The 17,887-nt window shown below is 49.7% G+C and overlaps 1 protein-coding gene across 3 annotated transcripts in view; it reads left to right on the top strand.

Annotated features, from left to right (window-relative positions):
* The window catches only part of TRIM3 (tripartite motif containing 3), a 20,237-nt gene extending 2,350 nt beyond the window's left edge, over positions 1–17,887 (top strand). Inside the window, exons 2-11 of one of the 3 annotated variants that reach the window (XM_047877973.1) lie at positions 3,351–3,582; positions 3,806–3,957; positions 4,201–4,381; positions 4,643–5,375; positions 5,499–5,602; positions 10,910–11,077; positions 11,290–11,458; positions 11,714–11,784; positions 12,843–12,983; positions 13,131–13,711. In XM_047877973.1, the coding sequence (XP_047733929.1) occupies positions 3,351–3,582; positions 3,806–3,957; positions 4,201–4,381; positions 4,643–5,375; positions 5,499–5,602; positions 10,910–11,077; positions 11,290–11,458; positions 11,714–11,784; positions 12,843–12,983; positions 13,131–13,283 (2,104 nt within the window). In that variant the 3' untranslated portion in view covers positions 13,284–13,711. Of the gene's footprint in view, positions 1–3,350; positions 3,583–3,805; positions 3,958–4,200; positions 4,382–4,642; positions 5,376–5,498; positions 5,603–10,909; positions 11,078–11,289; positions 11,459–11,713; positions 12,568–12,794; positions 12,984–13,130; positions 13,712–17,876 lie in introns of those variants that run through there. The other 2 variants (XM_047877972.1, XR_007156256.1) reach the window with 2 other exon arrangements.

Genomic DNA, 17,887 nt, shown 5'->3' with positions numbered 1-17,887 from the left:
ACACAATGGGAAACCATGAGAAGAGATTTTTTTTTTTTAAGGTAGGGAAATAATGTGAGATAAATTAGATTTTTAAAGCTCACTCTGGCTGCTGTGCAGAGAATAGATTACAGAGGAGCAAGAATGGAAAGAGGAAACCAGTTAGGAAGGTAGTGTAAGCCAGGTATGCTCAACACATAGGAAGGAGGTCTTGACGAGTTTGCAAGTATTTTGGCTGAAATTCAGATTTCAGGGTTGATGCAGTGACTGGAGATGAGAAACAGGAGGTGGGGGAAGCATGGGAATAGACAGCTGAGGTGAAGTGGACGAAAAGATTACTGGGTGTGAGGAGGTCAAGGAATTAAGAGATCCTGTTGGTGGATGGGTCACGTCGTGGTTGTCAGAGCCCCTGAGAATGATGGCAGGAGTGCATGGATGGAGGGCCTATTATGGGGGTGGCAGTAACAGAAGAAGAGAGTGAGCCAGAAAAAAGACTTCAGTAACTGGGGAAGCACCCATGAGGTCAGTGGAGATAATAACAGGAGGGGTGGTAGAGACAGAAGGCGTGAGCTTCCAAGAAGAATAGAAATGTCCCAGTTGGGGGCAGGGAGGACTCAACCCCACCTGGCCCTAAGGAATGTGGAATGTGAGACAAGCCACTCTATACTTGAGAGGACTGCAGGGAAAAACTAGGTCACAAATAAGTTAATATTTGTGAAGCACTTAGAATCGTGCCTGGCACATCATGTTTGTTAAATAAATAAAAATTAATTAATGCAGATTCAGAGGTGTAGAGAACATTAAGAGGAGAGATTGAGGATATGGGAAAGTGTGCACCATGCAGATCTTCCCTCCACAGATTCATGGTCTCCCAACACAGCCACAGTGTGTGTGTTTCTAGCAAGCTGTCTCTCGTCCTCCCTCCAGTGACTAATCCCAGCCCTCACCAGTCTCCTGAACCCCTCCTTCACTCTCAACAGCCGATCTTGCCTGAGGCGAGTGAAGCATGGTGTCTAACTTCACCCCTGTGCTCAAGTGCATTCACCTCTCTTTCTCTCTTCCCCCATTCACAGGATGGCCTCTTCAGGCCAACCTAAACCATTACCCCCTCTCAGAGACCTGTCCACACTTCTTCTTGTCTCTTCTATGTCTCCCTCTCTACTGGCTTCTCAATGTATAAACATGCTCAAGGCTCCCATTACAAACAGATAAGAACTCTCCTTTGTCCCTTTGTCCCAGCTAGCGGCCAAGCAGTCCTTCATTCCCCTTCTTCCCCAAACTCCCAACCTCCCATTCATTCTTCAACTGGCAGCAGTCAAGCTCTCCTCCCCCCACCCCTACCCCACACTCACTCACCCAGTTTTCCTTACAGACGAATGTACTCTCACGCTGGCCAAATTCAGGGGGCATTTTCCAATCCTTTCCTACCCTGACTCCTCAGCTGCTTTTGACACCGTTGACTGCTTCTTCCCTCCTTCTGGAAATGCACTAGTCTCTTTGCTGTCTTGACGGTGTGTCTCCTCTTACCTCTCTACTGGTTCCTCTTTACTCTCCTTGTTCAGTATTTCCTGTGTGCTCTGCCCTGCTCTTGGCACTGAATCCACCTTTTGGGCTGATCTCAACCTCTTCTGTGGCTACAGAGGCCTTCTCAGTGTTGATGGGATCCCCATCTCTCTGTAACCTGCCTTTTCCCCAACTGTCTGCTGCGCCTCACCTCCTGGATGTCCCACTGTTCCAGTAAACTCAGCCAGGTCAAAGCTGAAAGCCTTTATAAACCACTCCTTTTTCTGTATTTCTCATCTTAGTGATTGTTACCACCATCCACTCAGTCCTCTAAGCTAGGAATCTGGGAGTCAACCAAGACTCATCTCTCACTCTCCATATCTACTCAGAGCTAACACCTCCCACTGCTTTACTTCTTAAATACTTCTTAAATTTGTACCAGCTCATAGTCTACATTGCTACTGCCTAATTCCAGGTTTTTCTCATCTACTGCAAGATCTTTTACAAGATGATTGCAAGAGTATCTTGGCTAAACACATGTTTTGTCTTGGATTTGAATCCAGGCTCCAGCTCACTAGCTTTGTTACCTTGGATGACTCACCCTTTTTTAGTCTATTAACATAAACATAAAGCACAAAGCATAGCACCCAGCACTTAGTACTTAATAAATGGCAACTGGATGATGATGATGATGATGATGCTACCATACCCTGTCTGCTATCTCACCACGTTCAAATTCATCCTCCACACAGAGGCAATGAGGAGGATAAAATGTAAACCTGGCTGTACCATGCTCCTACTGCTCCCTATTGCTATTGGGTTTCTAAGTTCCTCATGTGGCCCATGTGGCCCTCCATGACTGGCCCCTGCCTCTCTCTCCAGACTTCTCTTACATTTCTTGCCTTGGACGTGGTCTCCAGCCATCTCAGACTGCTTCCCTACTTACATGATGCTGTTTCTGGCCACCTTCTGTGTCTGGAACACCCTTCCTCTTCTCCCTGCACTTCTCTTTGGTTAGGCTAACAATGATTTATCCAGGAAGATTTAGCTTACAACATTTCTTCTGAAGCATTTCCTGGCTGTTCTCTTCTCCCACCCTGGGCCAGATGCCCCTTCTGTGCATTTCCTTATCACTGCATGTACAGTCTTCTTTATGTTAATAATAAATAATATAATACCCTGCAATATATAGTGGTTGCCATGAGTCAGCATGTGAGCACTTCATATTTAATCCTCCCTCCAGCACCCTGTGAAGTCTGTGCTGTCTCCATTTTACAAAGCAAGGATCCTTGGCTCATAAAAGTTAAGTAACTTGTCAGGGGTCATGCGGTATAATAGATGACTGACCTAAGAATTGAACCCAAACAGCCTAACTCCAGGACCCATGCCCTTATCATTATACTATTTACTTCTCTAAACTCTTTCTGTGACTTTTTTTTTTCTCTGTAGATTTGGAAGTATTTTAGAGATAGGCACTGTGTTTTATCTTTGTATCGCTAGAGCTTTGCAGAAATTTGGCAAGAGTAGGCAGTAAATGTTTAATGACTTAATGGGTGGAGGGGCTGTTGCACATTTTCTATGAGAAGGGTTTGTAAACACCTGTGGAAGGTGAGCCTGTGTTTGTACACACTGTGAGGAATGCAGATCTGTCTGCTCTCCTGAGAGAGATCAGGGATGTGTTTCCACTCAGTTGTGAAAGGTGAGGCCTTTTACACCTGTTGGCAGGACAAGATGTACGTGCCAACCAGAGAGGTTTCAAAATGAAGTGTACAATTGCAAGAAGGATTGGCATCCTTGGACAGCATGAGGAGGGATACACTGATTTTGCCCACCCCTCCTTCCCTTGACTCCCCCTCCTCCCTGGTCAGATGCCTCCAGAACTACATCCCTGCCCAGAGCCTGACGCTGTCATGTCCGGTGTGTCGGCAGACGTCCATCCTCCCCGAGCAGGGTGTCTCCGCACTGCAGAACAACTTCTTCATCAGTAGCCTCATGGAGGCCATGCAGCAGGCACCTGATGGGGCCCACGACCCCGAGGACCCCCACCCCCTCAGCGCGGTGGCTGGCCGCCCCCTCTCCTGCCCCAACCATGAAGGCAAGGTGGGCCCAAGCAGGCCCAGTGAGGCCAGGACTTGGGGTGGAGGGGGAGGAGAGGTTGGGGGAGGGGCTGAGTGGCCGTGGGTGAGAGGGTGTTTCTCTGGATGAGTGGTCCAGGTAGGGGATGCACCTGGAAGGCGAGGGGCAAGGAGGGCAAATGGGGAGGGGAGAAGACAAAGAAGCTTGGGGTGTAGCTGTTGCCTGACTGGAGTGCTTATGCCACCAGACGATGGAGTTTTACTGTGAGGCCTGTGAGACGGCCATGTGCGGCGAGTGCCGCGCGGGGGAGCACCGAGAGCACGGCACCGTGCTGCTGCGCGATGTGGTGGAGCAGCACAAGGCGGCCCTGCAGCGCCAGCTCGAGGCGGTGCGCGGCCGGTAGGAGCCTGCTGGGGACCTGGGCTGGGGAGGGGGGGGGGGGGCCCATCGGCGAGCGTCTCAACCGGGGCAGCGGGGCAGGGGAGGGACGTTGGGGAGGCTAGAAATAAAATTCTTAGGGAAGGCAGGGAGGTCGAGGTAGGGCGTCTCCTAGAGGGCACAGTATAGGGTGCCCCCTGAGAAGGACCGGTTTGGTGAGGGCATCCTCAAGCAACCCGGGTATGAGATGTTTCCCTTCCCCAGACTGCCACAGCTGTCCGCAGCTATCGCCTTAGTGGGGGGCATCAGCCAGCAGCTGCAGGAGCGCAAAGCAGAGGCCCTGGCCCAGATCAGCGCAGCCTTCGAGGACCTGGAACAGGCGCTGCAACAGCGCAAGCAGGCTCTGGTCAGCGACCTGGAGGCCATTTGTGGGGCCAAGCAGAAGGTGCGTGTGTTCACCCTTCCCTACCACCACCCACTGTGACATGGCTGTATTGCCTCCACGCTTTCTCTGCTTTCCACACCTGGGCAACCCTTTCCCTAGACTATACGTTCTGCCTCCCGACACGGTCCCATTGGTACCGCGGTATCGGTCTCCTGCCCATACTCACCTTCTTGCAATTCTTTCATGCTATAGTACCGTAAGTTCCTAAGGAATCACAGAGACCCTCTCTGCGCGACCGACCTTCCCCTGTCCCCTCCTCAGGTGTTGCAGACCCAGTTAGACACACTGCGTCAGGGGCAGGAACATATCGGCAGCAGCTGCAGCTTCGCGGAACAAGCCCTGCGTCTGGGCTCGGCCCCGGAGGTGTTGCTGGTGCGCAAGCACATGCGAGAGCGGCTGGCCGCGCTGGCGGCTCAGGCCTTCCCCGAGCGGCCACATGAGAACGCGCAGCTGGAACTGGTCCTCGAAGTCGATGGGCTGCGGCGATCGGTGCTCAATCTCGGCGCGCTGCTCACCACGAGTGCCACTGCACATGAGACCGTGGCCACGGGCGAGGGCCTGCGCCAGGCGCTCGTGGGCCAGCCCGCCTCACTCACCGTCACTACCAAAGACAAGGATGGGAGGCTGGTGCGCACAGGCAGCGCGGAGCTGCGCGCGGAGATCACAGGCCCCGACGGCACGCGCCTTCCTGTGCCGGTGGTGGACCACAAGAACGGCACGTATGAGCTGGTGTACACGGCACGCACTGAAGGCGAGCTGTTCCTCTCAGTGCTGCTCTACGGCCAGCCGGTGCGTGGCAGCCCTTTCCGCGTGCGTGCCCTGCGTCCTGGAGACCTGCCACCTTCCCCAGACGACGTCAAGCGCCGCGTCAAGTCCCCCGGCGGCGCCGGCAGCCACGTTCGCCAGAAGGCGGTGCGCAGGCCCAGCTCCATGTACAGCACAGGTGGCAAACGGAAGGACAACCCCATTGAGGACGAACTTGTCTTCCGAGTTGGTACAGATGGCTGAGGGCTGAACCAGATGGGGGCGGGCAGTGGGCAGGGTAGATCTGGGAGGGAGGCTCAAAATGAGCCTAAGAGTGAATTCTTTTTTCCCCCCTCCCCTGCCTTCCCCACAGGAAGTCGAGGAAGGGAGAAGGGTGAATTCACCAATTTACAGGGCGTGTCGGCAGCTAGCAGCGGACGCATAGTGGTAGCAGACAGCAACAACCAATGTATCCAGGTAAGCATCTTTCCTGTTCTCCCCTGACCCAATAAAGGTTCTCAAACTATAGCCTCCTGAAAAAACAGGGTACAGGTCACCTCCTGAAAGGTGAACCAGTCCTTAAAGATAGTATCAGTCCTTAAAGAGCAATGAATCATAGCACCACCCCGCACCCACCCACTTCCACTGGCCACACTATCCAATACCCTGGCAGTTAGGCCCCAGGGTTTTCCTGTGCTTGCAGCCTCTACCTCCCAGGCTGGGGCTCAGGCCAGACCAGCTCCTGGACCCCGAATATCTGGTTCATTCTTCACACCCCTCTGTCTCCATTTGAGCCTCCACCTGGCTGGCTTACTTTCTCCCCTTTTCTCTACGTGGTCAGGATGCAGGCTCTGCCCTCCCCTGCTTCCTTCTCATGCCAGCCTGCCTCCAGATTATCTGTGTGGGTCTCTGAAAACATCTGGTTTGGCTACCCCCAAATGGGGGGTAACTTGTGAAAAGAGGTGTCTTCCAGAGGCTGCAGTGTAACCTCACAGGTGGTCCTGCTCTCCGTGCTCCCAGTCTCTCACATACCTGATTCAAGCATCTGCCATACAAATGGACGTGGCCATGCTGCGCTTTGAGCTCCTTAAAGCCAGGAAGCGTGGTTTTCTCTCTGTATTCCATAGAGTGAGCCCAGAGCCTAGTGACAGGCACCAGCTTGGCAAACACAGTATAGCAGTTAAAAGCTCAGGCTCTGAAACCAGACACCTGGGCTTGAATCCTAGCTCTGCCACTTACTGACAAGTCATGTGACCTCCCTAGCTTCTGAGAACTCATGTGTAAAATTAGGAAAAGAATACCTCATGGAGTTGCTGGGAGCATTAAAATGACATAATGCACTGTGAGTGACACCTGGTGAACCTTCTAATGTTAGCTATTGTTAAAAATATCATTGTCCAGGTGGAGACTATAAACAAAAGCCAGGAGGTGGGAAAGTGCTGGAGGAGGTTGTTCAGGGAACTGGAAGGATCCCAGCCGGCTAGAGGTGGATTACTATTAGAAGCCCAGTAGCTGAGGTAGCGTTGTAAATGGTTTTAGAGAGGATGCTGTGGAATTTTAATTTTATCCTGTGCAGGATTGTTTCTAACTACCATGGACTTCATTCAGTTCTTGCAAACATTGTATCAGGTGGCAAAACTTTTCTTGAGGATTCTTACTTCACTACACCTATACATTTAAAATGTTTTTAATGTTTATTTATATCTGAAGGGGAGAGATACAGAGCATGAGTGGGGAGGGGCAGAGAGAGAGGGGAACACAGAATCCAAAGCAGGCTCTGTCAGCACAGAGCCTGATGCGGGTTCAAACCCACAAACCACGAGATCATGACCTAAGCTGATGTCAGACGCCCAACCAACGTGAGCCACCAGGTGTCCCCCTACACCTATACATTTAAAGTCCTTCCTAACCCTGACTGAGTACCCCTGTCACACTTCCAGCTCTGCCAAAGGTCTGTCACCTTAGTGTCAGCTCCTCCCAACCCCTGCTTTCCATGTAGCAGGCTGAAGGTGCCAGGAACTTTTCCATGACCACATTCCCTGTACTGTCCCACCTGCTTTGATTCCTCTGGTATTCCTAAGAGCAGAGGAATGAAGAGGTGCAGGGTAGCACATGGCAGCATTTGGGTCCAGCCCAGATAGCGAGGGAGGGATGAGGTGAGTAGGGCTGGTGCCAGGTCCCTACTCAGTCCCACCCTTCACCTTCTAGTTCTTTTCCTTCTTCTTATGCCAGGGATGCCTTCTGGCACAAGAGCTGAGATTTGGGAAGCCTTCCCAGGTGTGCACACACATGAGTGCTCGCATGCACACAAAGATGCATGTTGCTTTGTCTCCCTGATGAGGGGCTGGGGAATTGAGAAGGAGGGCCTGGAGCAGCCCCCTTCCCCTCCAGACACCCGCCACTCCTATGGCAGCCCTTCTTCTCATTCCTATTCCCATCAGCACCCCAGCGGCATAACCACTAGGACCTGGACTCTCAGATACCCGAGCTGAGTTTCTGCTTCTTTTATTTTGGGGTCCCCCAGCTTGGTAGGGACCGGGCCCCAGGTGGATGTTGCCTTCCCACCTCACTTCCCAAACAGTGAGATTTGGTGACCTTGTGAACTTTTCCTCCTTTGGACGGTCTGTGGTGACAGCTGAGACAAATCCCTTCATTGTGCTGAATCAGCATCAGCTGACAGAAGGGAAAAATATTTTGTGATTTTGAATGAAGAATTTTATTTGTATATATTATATCCATGTATAATCATCTTAGTCCAGAAATTTTATCAGCTCTTCTGTGAAGACTTCCTCGTTTCCTTCAGGAAGAATATTAATCACATTCTCCTTTGAGTTCCCTCTGCCTTTGCTACCACATTTTTCATACTTTACGAGAATCACTAGCTTGTTTTGTTTTGTTTTATTAGTCTGTCTCCCCTCAACTAGACTCAGATCCTGAAGTTACTTAGTGCTACTGTGGTATAGGAGAGAGATGTTAAGGACCAGACTAGGGCACCAGCAGATTCTAGAGAGGTTAAGAAAACAAATGTGTCAGGTGATAATGGGCCATCACATGTCAAAGGAGAAGAAGGGGTCAAGAACGGCAGGACTTGGTGCACCGGGTAGCTGTGCTGCCTTTCAGGAGCAAGCCTGGGTATAAGTTGATGAATTCTCTTGCACACATGATGAGTGTGATATGGCTGTGTGGCACCCTAGTGGTGATGGCCAGTTCTGTCTGAGCTTGAGCTGAGGAATTCATGTACTTGTTGCTGTACCAGTGCTGCAAATGCAGTAACAAATAAGGCAGACAGTCCCTGTTCCACCTGAGGCTTACATCCTTTGGAGACAAGGGTGTTTAGCAGTTAGTTCCAGAAGTGTCATTTGTTAGCAAAAGAACTGTAAAGCATGTATCATGGAGGCCTACCTTTATGCGTATATATTGATTTAAGGGCTGGAGTTGGTCATTAAAGGCTTTTCTGAAGAAGCAACCTGGAAATTTCTAAGAATCAAAAGATGAGTAGGAGTTGGCTAGGTGTCAGGGGTGGGATAGGATAGGATGGGAAGAGCCTACTCCATTCCCCCTCACCCCTACTCCAAGCCTCAGCGTTGAGCCGGAGACTGAGCTGTTCAGACTGGAGGAGGCACACGTGCAGCCTCATTGCTGATCTGGCAGCACCTTTAGTCCCTCTTGCAAGATGGTGCCTCCCTCTCGTGCTAGCTAGTGCTGGCCCGCCACAGGGGACCAGGGAAGACCCCCGGGCTGTGCTGGCCTGCCAGCTGAGGGCATGATAGAAGTCCACATCAGGAGGGAGGACTAGTTCAAACAGCCCTGCAGGCATGAGAGATGGAGCAGGGGCAGGGAGCCTAGCCCACTTAGGGGGAGCAGGTCTGGATGGAAGAGCAAGGGCAAGGCCCAGAACTTGAGTTCCCCAAGGCTGCTCCTGGCTCTGACTCATCTTGTATCCCTAGAGTCTATAACAAAGCAGATCATGTGAGACTTGTGTAGTGAGTGATGTTTTGGCTGTGAAGGAGAAGCAAGAGGCTATAGAGGGAGGGAGAATTGAAGGATGGGAAGACCTGAGTATGTTGGGTGGCTAAAAGAGAAGGTAGGAGAGGGGAAAAGGTCAGAAGGTTCACTCTGTCCAGGAGGAAGGTTACCTTGTCAGCCCCTTGGCCTGTATGTGCTCATCCTTGTCCACCACCCTGCCCTTTCTTGTGTGCTACCAAGTCCTGTTGTCTTCCTCCCATGTCTCCTGAGTCCATCTTCACTCCAGCAAGTACCCTGGTCAAAGCCATCATCACTTCTCACCTGGACTAGTGCAGTGCCTCTGGCTACCCAGCCAGTGTCCAGTGTTGACCCCTCCCTGCAGCCAAAGTGCTCTTTCTTAAAAGCGCCCATGTGGTTTTTTCAATACCACCAAGCAACTCTCAGTGGACATTGACCAGGTGTCCTGCAAATTTAACTCCGTTTTGACACTGTTTACCTATAGAGATAGCATCACTTCCCACAAGACTGCCCTCACATCAGATGCCAGCCACAAGTCTGGGTTGTTACTTGTGCTTCTTACTGACCAGCTATAAATTGGAGTGTCATATGACCCCCTCCTCAGGTTCTATTAATTTGCTAGAGTGACTCATGGAACTCAGAGGAGCATTTTATTCCGTTTGCCAGTTTACCACAGAGGATACTATAAAGCATACAGACGAACAACCAGATAGGGAAGTACAGAGGGTGAGGTCTGGAAGAGTCACTACTGCAGGAACTTTGGTCCCTGTGGAATTAGGGTGCGCCACCCTCCCGGCACCAACATGGAGGCACTTCAGATCTGTACCATTCCCCTCTTCTCCTTCTCAGAGGTTGGTGGATAGGGCTGAAAGTTCCAACCCTTTAATCATCAGGTCTTTCTGGTGACCAGCCTCATCCTGAAGCTTCATAGGGGCCCCACCCTAAGTCACCTAAGTCACAAGGGGCTCCTTGTGAATGACAAAAGACAATCCTATTAATAAGGAAATTCCAAGAGTGCCAAGCACTGGGGACAAAGACCAAATATATTTCTTGTTACACCACAAAAGCAGATCTCATCTTGTCACTCCTCTGCCCAGAAATTTTCAGTGAATTCTCATTATACCCAGGGGGATCTTTACTCCTGCTGTTCATGGGAGTGCTCCCTGCAATCCAGCCTCACTGGACGAGCAGTGCCCATACTGCACCCTGTGCCTTTCACACACTGTTGACTCTGCTTAAAGTGCCTTTCCACCTCCTTTACTGGCCAGCTTTGGTTCATCTCTTGGCATCTTTATTAGGCTATTAGCTCAGATATTCATCTTTCGGAGCCTTTCCTGGCCAGTCCCCCTCATCTCTCTCTTATTCTTTTTTTTTTTTTTTTTTTTTTTTTTTTAAGAGACAGAGTGTGAGCAGGGGAGAGGTAGAGAGTGAGGGAGATACAGAATCTGAAGCAGGCTCCAGGCTCCGAGCTGTCAGCACAGAGCCCAGTGCGGGGCTCAAACCCACGAACCATGAGATAATGACCTAAGCTGAAGTAGGATGCTTAACTGACTGAGCCACCCAGGTGCCCCATATTCCCTCTTATATTCTTACAGCCCTGTTCATACCTGTGCTACATGTCACCTCAGGTCTGCGGCCTTGTCTGATTCTTCACTGTACCCCCAGCATGGTGTCGGTAAATGTTTGTTGAATGACTGAATGAACGGGGGGGGGTCTCCTCCCTCAGGATCTTGCTCCCTTCCCTCTGTGCCCACAGTCTCTCCCCTCCTCCCCGCTCCTTCCCTTGCTCCTCTGCTCCAGGTTTTCTCCAATGAAGGCCAGTTCAAGTTCCGCTTTGGGGTCCGAGGGCGCTCACCTGGGCAGCTGCAGCGCCCTACAGGTGTGGCAGTGGACACCAATGGAGACATTATTGTGGCAGACTATGACAACCGTTGGGTCAGCATCTTCTCCCCTGAGGGCAAATTCAAGGTGAGAGGCCTACTGTCACTGTGCTCTGCATTCCTAATGGCCAGCTCAGGTGACCATTCTAGTGCCTCCTGCTGGTCAGGGTCTGACCATCCCCAGCCCAAGGTTCTCCTTTAGTGTCCATCCCCAGCCCAAGGTTCTCCTTTAGTGTCAGGCTGGGACTACTCTCCCAACAAGGCAGGATAAAGGCCCTAATGGGTATCCCCTTCTTCCAGACCAAGATTGGAGCTGGCCGTCTCATGGGCCCCAAAGGAGTGGCCGTAGACCGGAATGGACATATCATTGTGGTCGACAACAAGTCTTGCTGCGTCTTTACTTTCCAGCCCAATGGCAAGCTGGTTGGCCGTTTTGGGGGCCGTGGTGCCACTGACCGCCACTTTGCAGGTATTGGGGAATAATTCGGAGATCTATTCTGATACCCCAGTCCCAGAGAACTACCCCGGATACCCCAGCTTCAACTACCCCCCCTATATCTTGGCTCCAGAGGACCCCCTCCCTTCACTATACCTTGGTACCATACCTGTCAGCCTCTGAGACCCCACCCCTTTTCCAACGCCCCAGCTTTATCATCCCAGATATTCTTCTCCATCCCATGCAGTATCCCATTTTACTGCCCTAGAGACTGCTTTGTATTTTCAGGGCCCCATTTTGTGGCTGTAAACAACAAGAATGAGATTGTAGTGACGGATTTCCATAACCATTCAGTGAAGGTCAGTGTCTTTCTTCCCTCTATGACCGCTGTCCTGACATCTTTTCCTCTTTCACAAGACTGCTCTCTCCCTCACCATTTTCCCCCCTTGAGATCATTCATTTGAACAATAAACATTTATGGCATGGCTACTTTGTCCCAGGTGCTATGCTAAAAGCTGGGGATACAGCGATGAATAAAGCAAATATGCTGTGTTCTTTGTTATGGTTTAGTAGGGGAGAGGTAAAGCAGCATATTGCTGTGTATTATTATATTACAGTATGATGTGATAGATTCTGTGGTAGGGCAGTGCAGGGCACTGTGTGAGGGCATGGTAGAAGAAATTGATTCAGGTGAGACTGAGAACCACCTAAAACAGCAGGGGAACTAACCGGAAGGGAGAGAAGGAGGAAAGGATTTGAGGCAAGGAGGACAAGAGGACCAAGATTTGGAGATGGTCCCTTAACAGTGTGTTCGAGAAACCACCAGTAGTTCAGACTGGGTTTGAAGAGGGGAGTATGGATCAAGTGTAGATGAATCTTGTGAACCCTGTTAAGGGGCTTGCTCTCTTCCTAAGAGTTATGGGGAGTCACTGAAGGGTTGCAGGCAGCGGGGTAATGCAGTGCTATGTCTTAGATCACTCTGGCTGGGGTGAGACTGGTGTCGGGATGATCCGTCTTTTGTAGTAATCTAGATGAGAAATGTTGAGGACCGCTGCAGGGGCAATATATACAGTAGGGTGCAGTTTTGAGAGAATCAGCAATTTGTGTTAATTCACTGGCCGTCAAGCGGAGGAGAAGGTGGAGTTGAGAACGACTCATGGCCAGATGGGCATTGCCATTAAAAAAAAAAAAAACAAAAAAAAAACGCGGGGAAGTTGAGCTGTTAGATTTGATAAGCCCAAGGTACATTAGCTGGACCTATTCAGTAGGCAGTGGGAAACATGGATGTGAAGCCTGGGACGAAGAACTGGGCTGGAGCTGTAGACGTGGGGGTCCCCAGCCCTGGGGCTTCACCCTCTCCTCCTTGAAGGCTCTGCCCGAGGCCAGGTCCCCAGTCCCCAGCCCTTTCCCCTGCCAGGTGTACACTGCCGACGGAGAGTTCCTCTTCAAGTTTGGCTCCCATGGAGAGGGCAATGGGCAGTTCAACGCCCCCACAGGAGTAGCAGTCGACTCCAACGGGAACATCATTGTGGCCGACTGGGGCAACAGCCGCATCCAGGTAAGGCCCAGGGATGGCATGGGGCTGAGGCTTCCTGCTGTGCTCCGTGCACCAGCCCCCCCTCCCGCAACTCCCCTGCCACACCCCTGCAAATGCCTCTCATCCACCTGATCTCACCTCTCCCTCCATTGTCCACTCATTCCCCAGGTATTCGACAGCTCTGGCTCCTTCCTGTCCTACATCAACACGTCTGCAGAGCCACTGTATGGCCCCCAGGGCCTGGCACTGACCTCAGATGGACACGTGGTGGTGGCCGATGCTGGCAACCACTGCTTTAAAGCTTATCGCTACCTCCAGTAGCTGCACAGGGGCCCTGCCTGGCTCATGGAGGGACAGACATGGGGGGATTGGACAAGAGGGTCTGGCCAGGAGTTGGGCCGGACCTGGCAGCACTGAATGTGGGCTGTGGGCATGGGTGCGCCCAGTGCCCTCCCTCTCCCTGTCTCCCAACCCCACGGTTGCACTTTATTTATTCGGTTCTTGCTTTGGTGACTGGGTGGGCCTGGACTGTGGTCCCAAGGATGTGTGCAGAGCTTCACCCTTCCCCCTCTCCCCACCTTACACGCCTGCCCTGTCCCCTCAGTCTGCCCCCCACCCCCCAGCCTGGGGCCAGAACAGCCTCTCACTCCAGGGCAAAAGTCCCTCTGGTTGTCTCCCTACCACACCATACACACTGACAGAGACAGCAATACCCCACCCCCCATATTAAGTAAATGTGTTCACCAAGATGGTTTTGTTGCTTTCTTGTGGGGTGGGGCTGCAAGGGTATGGGAGGGTGGGACTCACTCTGAACTAAAAGGTGGGCAAGCAGGCAGGTAGGTGATCCAGAATCCTAAGAGCCCTGATGTTTTAAAGTTTCAGGAGTAGAACACAAGAGAGGGTGAACCCCTGGGACTCTTAGCCACCTGCCAAGTCCCTGTCCCTGGGCCCATGTCTCCTGCAGAAATAGTAAGTCCTTTGGCTGTGTGCCCTACAGCTGAGAAGGAGCTTGGGAAAAAATGACCCTTGCCCAGAACCCAGCCAGCAGCTGCAGGGAGAACAGTTTGAGGGTATGACAGTAATTCCTGAAGCCCAGGCCTGGGTTGGGGACCTTGGGGCTATCCCAGGTGGAAGCCAGGTGTGGGAGACTCCATGGCCAATTTTCAAGCTCACTGCTGAAGCTGTGGAGCCCTGCTTCATCCTCCTGTTCCCCATTCCATGATCATCGCCCCTTCTCCACAGTGGAATGAGAATCCTCATACCCCTCCTGAGTTCTAGTCCCCTGGAGTTGACTACCAGTTCCAGAGATAATTATAACCAGCACTCAGTGATTTGGGAGTCAGAGGCTCTGACTTCTCCCTCTACAAAAGGCTGAGGCTCAGAGGAATAGGGCATATGGCTGATGAAGGGCAGAGCCCGGACTGGAATCTGTAGCTGTCATACTCCTAATCTGAAAGCTGTAGCACTTAACTCATCCTTACATTCCTTGCACCTGGTGTAGTAACGGGCAGAGAAGGCACTCCACAAGGTTTGGGGAAGGACAGATCAGGGAAGGTTGGTTATGAGAAGCCATGGGAAAGCTTGACATTGTCCTGGTGTATGATTCCTGGGACTAGGATGGGAGGACCTGTCCACGGAGACCATGGGGGCTTTATAGAGATCAAGGGAGCACCACGCAGACCACATGGAAGTCTTGGTTATTTTCACCTCCCTGAGCCTCTTTGTCCCCACCAGTTGGGACCTGCTAGGCAGGTGTAGGGACAGATGAACTCTCTGAAGTTCTAGGGCAAGTGTTCTTATGGGGCCTGCACTTCTGGCTCCAATTATGAGTAGGACTGCCTAGACCCATGCCCTGACCAGCATGGATAGTGTGCTCAATTATTAGTCACTCGGCACCAGTGCAGTCTTCCCCTGGGAGCTCTCAGGTGATAGTTTATTCCTCCTGCATTCCCTTCTTTATATTTATTTTTTTATTGAAGTATGGTTGACACATAATGTTATCTTAGTTTCAGGTGTATGTACTCCCTTCTTGACAAAGCACCAGCAGTGGCATTGAGGATGGAAGCTCAAAGTTCCCAGCCCTCAACTCTCACACGCTTACATCTTGACACCTAAAAGTAGCAGGGGAATAAAATGGCAATAAAAATGAAGTTCTTTGGGTGGGAAGCCCCAGATGGCTTTCCTACCAGCACAAGAATAGGCTGCTGGGGCTGATTTCCATAGATACCAGATTAGGTTGTCTGCCTAAGCCATGCAGAAGATGTCTCAGGGTAGGGTTACTCACTTCCTCTTAGACTTGATCACAGTGGGCATTTTTTCTCCCAGTTCAGGCCATGGGTCCAGAAGTAGGCAGAAGTGGTGTCTGGAAGTGGAGGCTATGCCTTCACTTGGTTGGCATGTCTTAAATAATCTTTACAGACTTGGATATTGCAGCAGAACCCTTGCTGGGACAGGTCAGAAAGTTATTCTGTGGTCCTGCAAGGACTCACACCTGCTTATGTAGGTCAATCAGGTGATTGCAGAACAGCCTTCTGGACATATGTGGCCCGTGGGCTCATGTATTCATTCAGTAAGTGCTTATATGCACTTAGTATCAGTCAGAGTGGTGGGCCCTGAGAGTTCAGACAGAACTGTTCTTTGCCCTTATGAAGTTGATAGTATAGTGGGGAAGGCAGGCAAAAAAGTAAACACAGGAAGTAAATGTATAGTGGCAGTTTGTGTTAAAGCTGTGATGGAAATGAATAATTCTAATGAATGCAATAAATAAAAGAATGTGATGTTAAATGGGGTAGGCAAGGAAGGCCATATATATATATGTATATATATATATACATATATATATATATACATATATACATACATATATATATATACATATATATATATATATATATATAAACTATTTTCTTTTTTTTTTTTTTAAAGAGAGCACAAGCAGGGAAGAGGGGCAGAGAGGGAGAGTCTTAAGCAGGCTTGACACTCAGTGGGAAGCCCAATGCAGGGCATAATCCCACAACCCTGGAATCATGACCTGAGCCAAAATTAAGAGTTGGTCACTCAAGGAGCACCTGGGTGGCTCAGTCAGTTAAGTGTCCAACTTCAGCTCAGGTCATGATCTCACGGTTTGTGGGTTCGAGCCCTGTGTTGAACAAAGAGTTGGTCATTCAACCCACTGAGCCACCCAGGTGCCCCCAAATAACTCCTCTTTGAGCAGTGACCTGCAGCCTGGGGTGGGTGGTAGGTAGGGAACCACCTGTGTTAAGAAGAGGAGGTAGAGGGGCATCTGGTTGGCTCAGTCGATTAAGCATCTGGCTTTTGACTTCAGCTCAGGTTATGATCTCACAGTTTGTGGATTCAAGCCCCACATCAGGCTCTGTACTGGCAGTGTAGAACGTGCTTGGGATTCGCTCTCTTCCTTTCTCTGCCCTTCCCCTCTCATGTGCTCTGTCTCTCTCTCTCAAAATAAATAAACTTAAAAAAGAAGAAGAAGAAGAAGAAGAGGTAGAGATTTCCAGATAAAGAACAGGTACAAAGGTCCTGGGGAATCAAGATCTCAGTGTTTGGGAGGACCTGAAAGGAGGCTTCCGTGTTGGGGAAGAAGGAAGGTGGAGGGAGAGAGGAAAGGAACAAGTTTGGAGAGTTGGATCATTTAATTCAGATAAAGGGTTTGGATTTGATCTGGAATTTAATAGTAAACCACAGAAAGAGGTGAAAGGGTGTCTTTTGGGATGGACTGGCAGCTGGACAATGATTCTGTGGGGTGGAAAGAAAAGTGAGAAGAAAGAACAGAAGAAAATCCAACATCTCTAAACTATTCCCCTCGTAGACCAGAGATACTCTAAAATCATCTAGAGTCTTCCAGTTCTAGGATGTTTTCAAAGGAAATAATTGGGCAAAAGCACAAAGAGGTGTGTGTACCAATGTGTGTCACAGCTTTATTTATAATAGAAAATAATAATCCCAGAGAAACCTAAATGTCCACTAGCAGGGAATGGCTATATCAAGTTTTGCTTAAATATATAATGGAATATATGCATCCTTTAAAAATGCTAGTGTCCAAGATACACTAAGGAAGAAAAAAGCTTTATAAAATTATATCTTTGTTTCTGAAGGGATGTTGAGGGAATAGAAAGACTGGAATAGATAAAATATTAATAGTAGTGTTCCTGGTTAGTAGAATTAAAATTGATTTTTGTTTTCATGGAAAAAAAACTTTTAAGCAGAAGCATAAGGTTGTTTCAGGTATGTTTTTGAAAATTACTGTTCTTGCTATGAAGACTATTGTAGAGGGGCAGAAGTGATTTCAGTGATCAAACAAGAAATGATAATGTTTGCACTTCAAAGGAGGCAGAGAAAGTACATAAATACATAAGTACATAAGTACTCAGAAAGTAGGAACAGGATTCAATATTTATTAAACATATACTGTGTTTCAGGCACTGCTCTAAGTACTGCAGATACAATGGTGAATAAAGCAGATGACATCCCTTGTCCCATTCATTAAGGAAGTCTGGTGGGCAGTGGCGTGCTGGAGCTGGCTCATATGGCTCACGAGGGCTTGTTGTTGAATTTTCAGGAATTGTGACAGCTGGTTGTTGCAACCCAGCCATTATTAAAAATTAAATTATGTAAATTTGAGGTTAAGTACATTTTATGAAAATCAAATGTAGTACTCAAAACTCATCACTTCCTAATATTTTTACTGCATGTTATTATTACCTGTGCTCTTGAGGTTATTTACATCTATTGTATCTGTGTGGTGGAAATGCCATATAGTAAGTAGTACGTTACTGTGCATTTTTTCATAATTCCACTTTGATGGTGTCATTTGTAGCTTGACGGTGGCCACAATAGGAGATTTATACCACAGAAATTAGCAAATGCTACAATCAGGGCTTTTTCCATTCTGGAAAGCTGGCTCTTAT

The sequence above is a fragment of the Prionailurus viverrinus genome, chromosome D1 (assembly GCF_022837055.1).
Source record: "Prionailurus viverrinus isolate Anna chromosome D1, UM_Priviv_1.0, whole genome shotgun sequence".
Classification (NCBI taxonomy): domain Eukaryota; kingdom Metazoa; phylum Chordata; class Mammalia; order Carnivora; family Felidae; genus Prionailurus; species Prionailurus viverrinus.
This window is presented reverse-complemented; position numbering and strand designations above follow the sequence as displayed.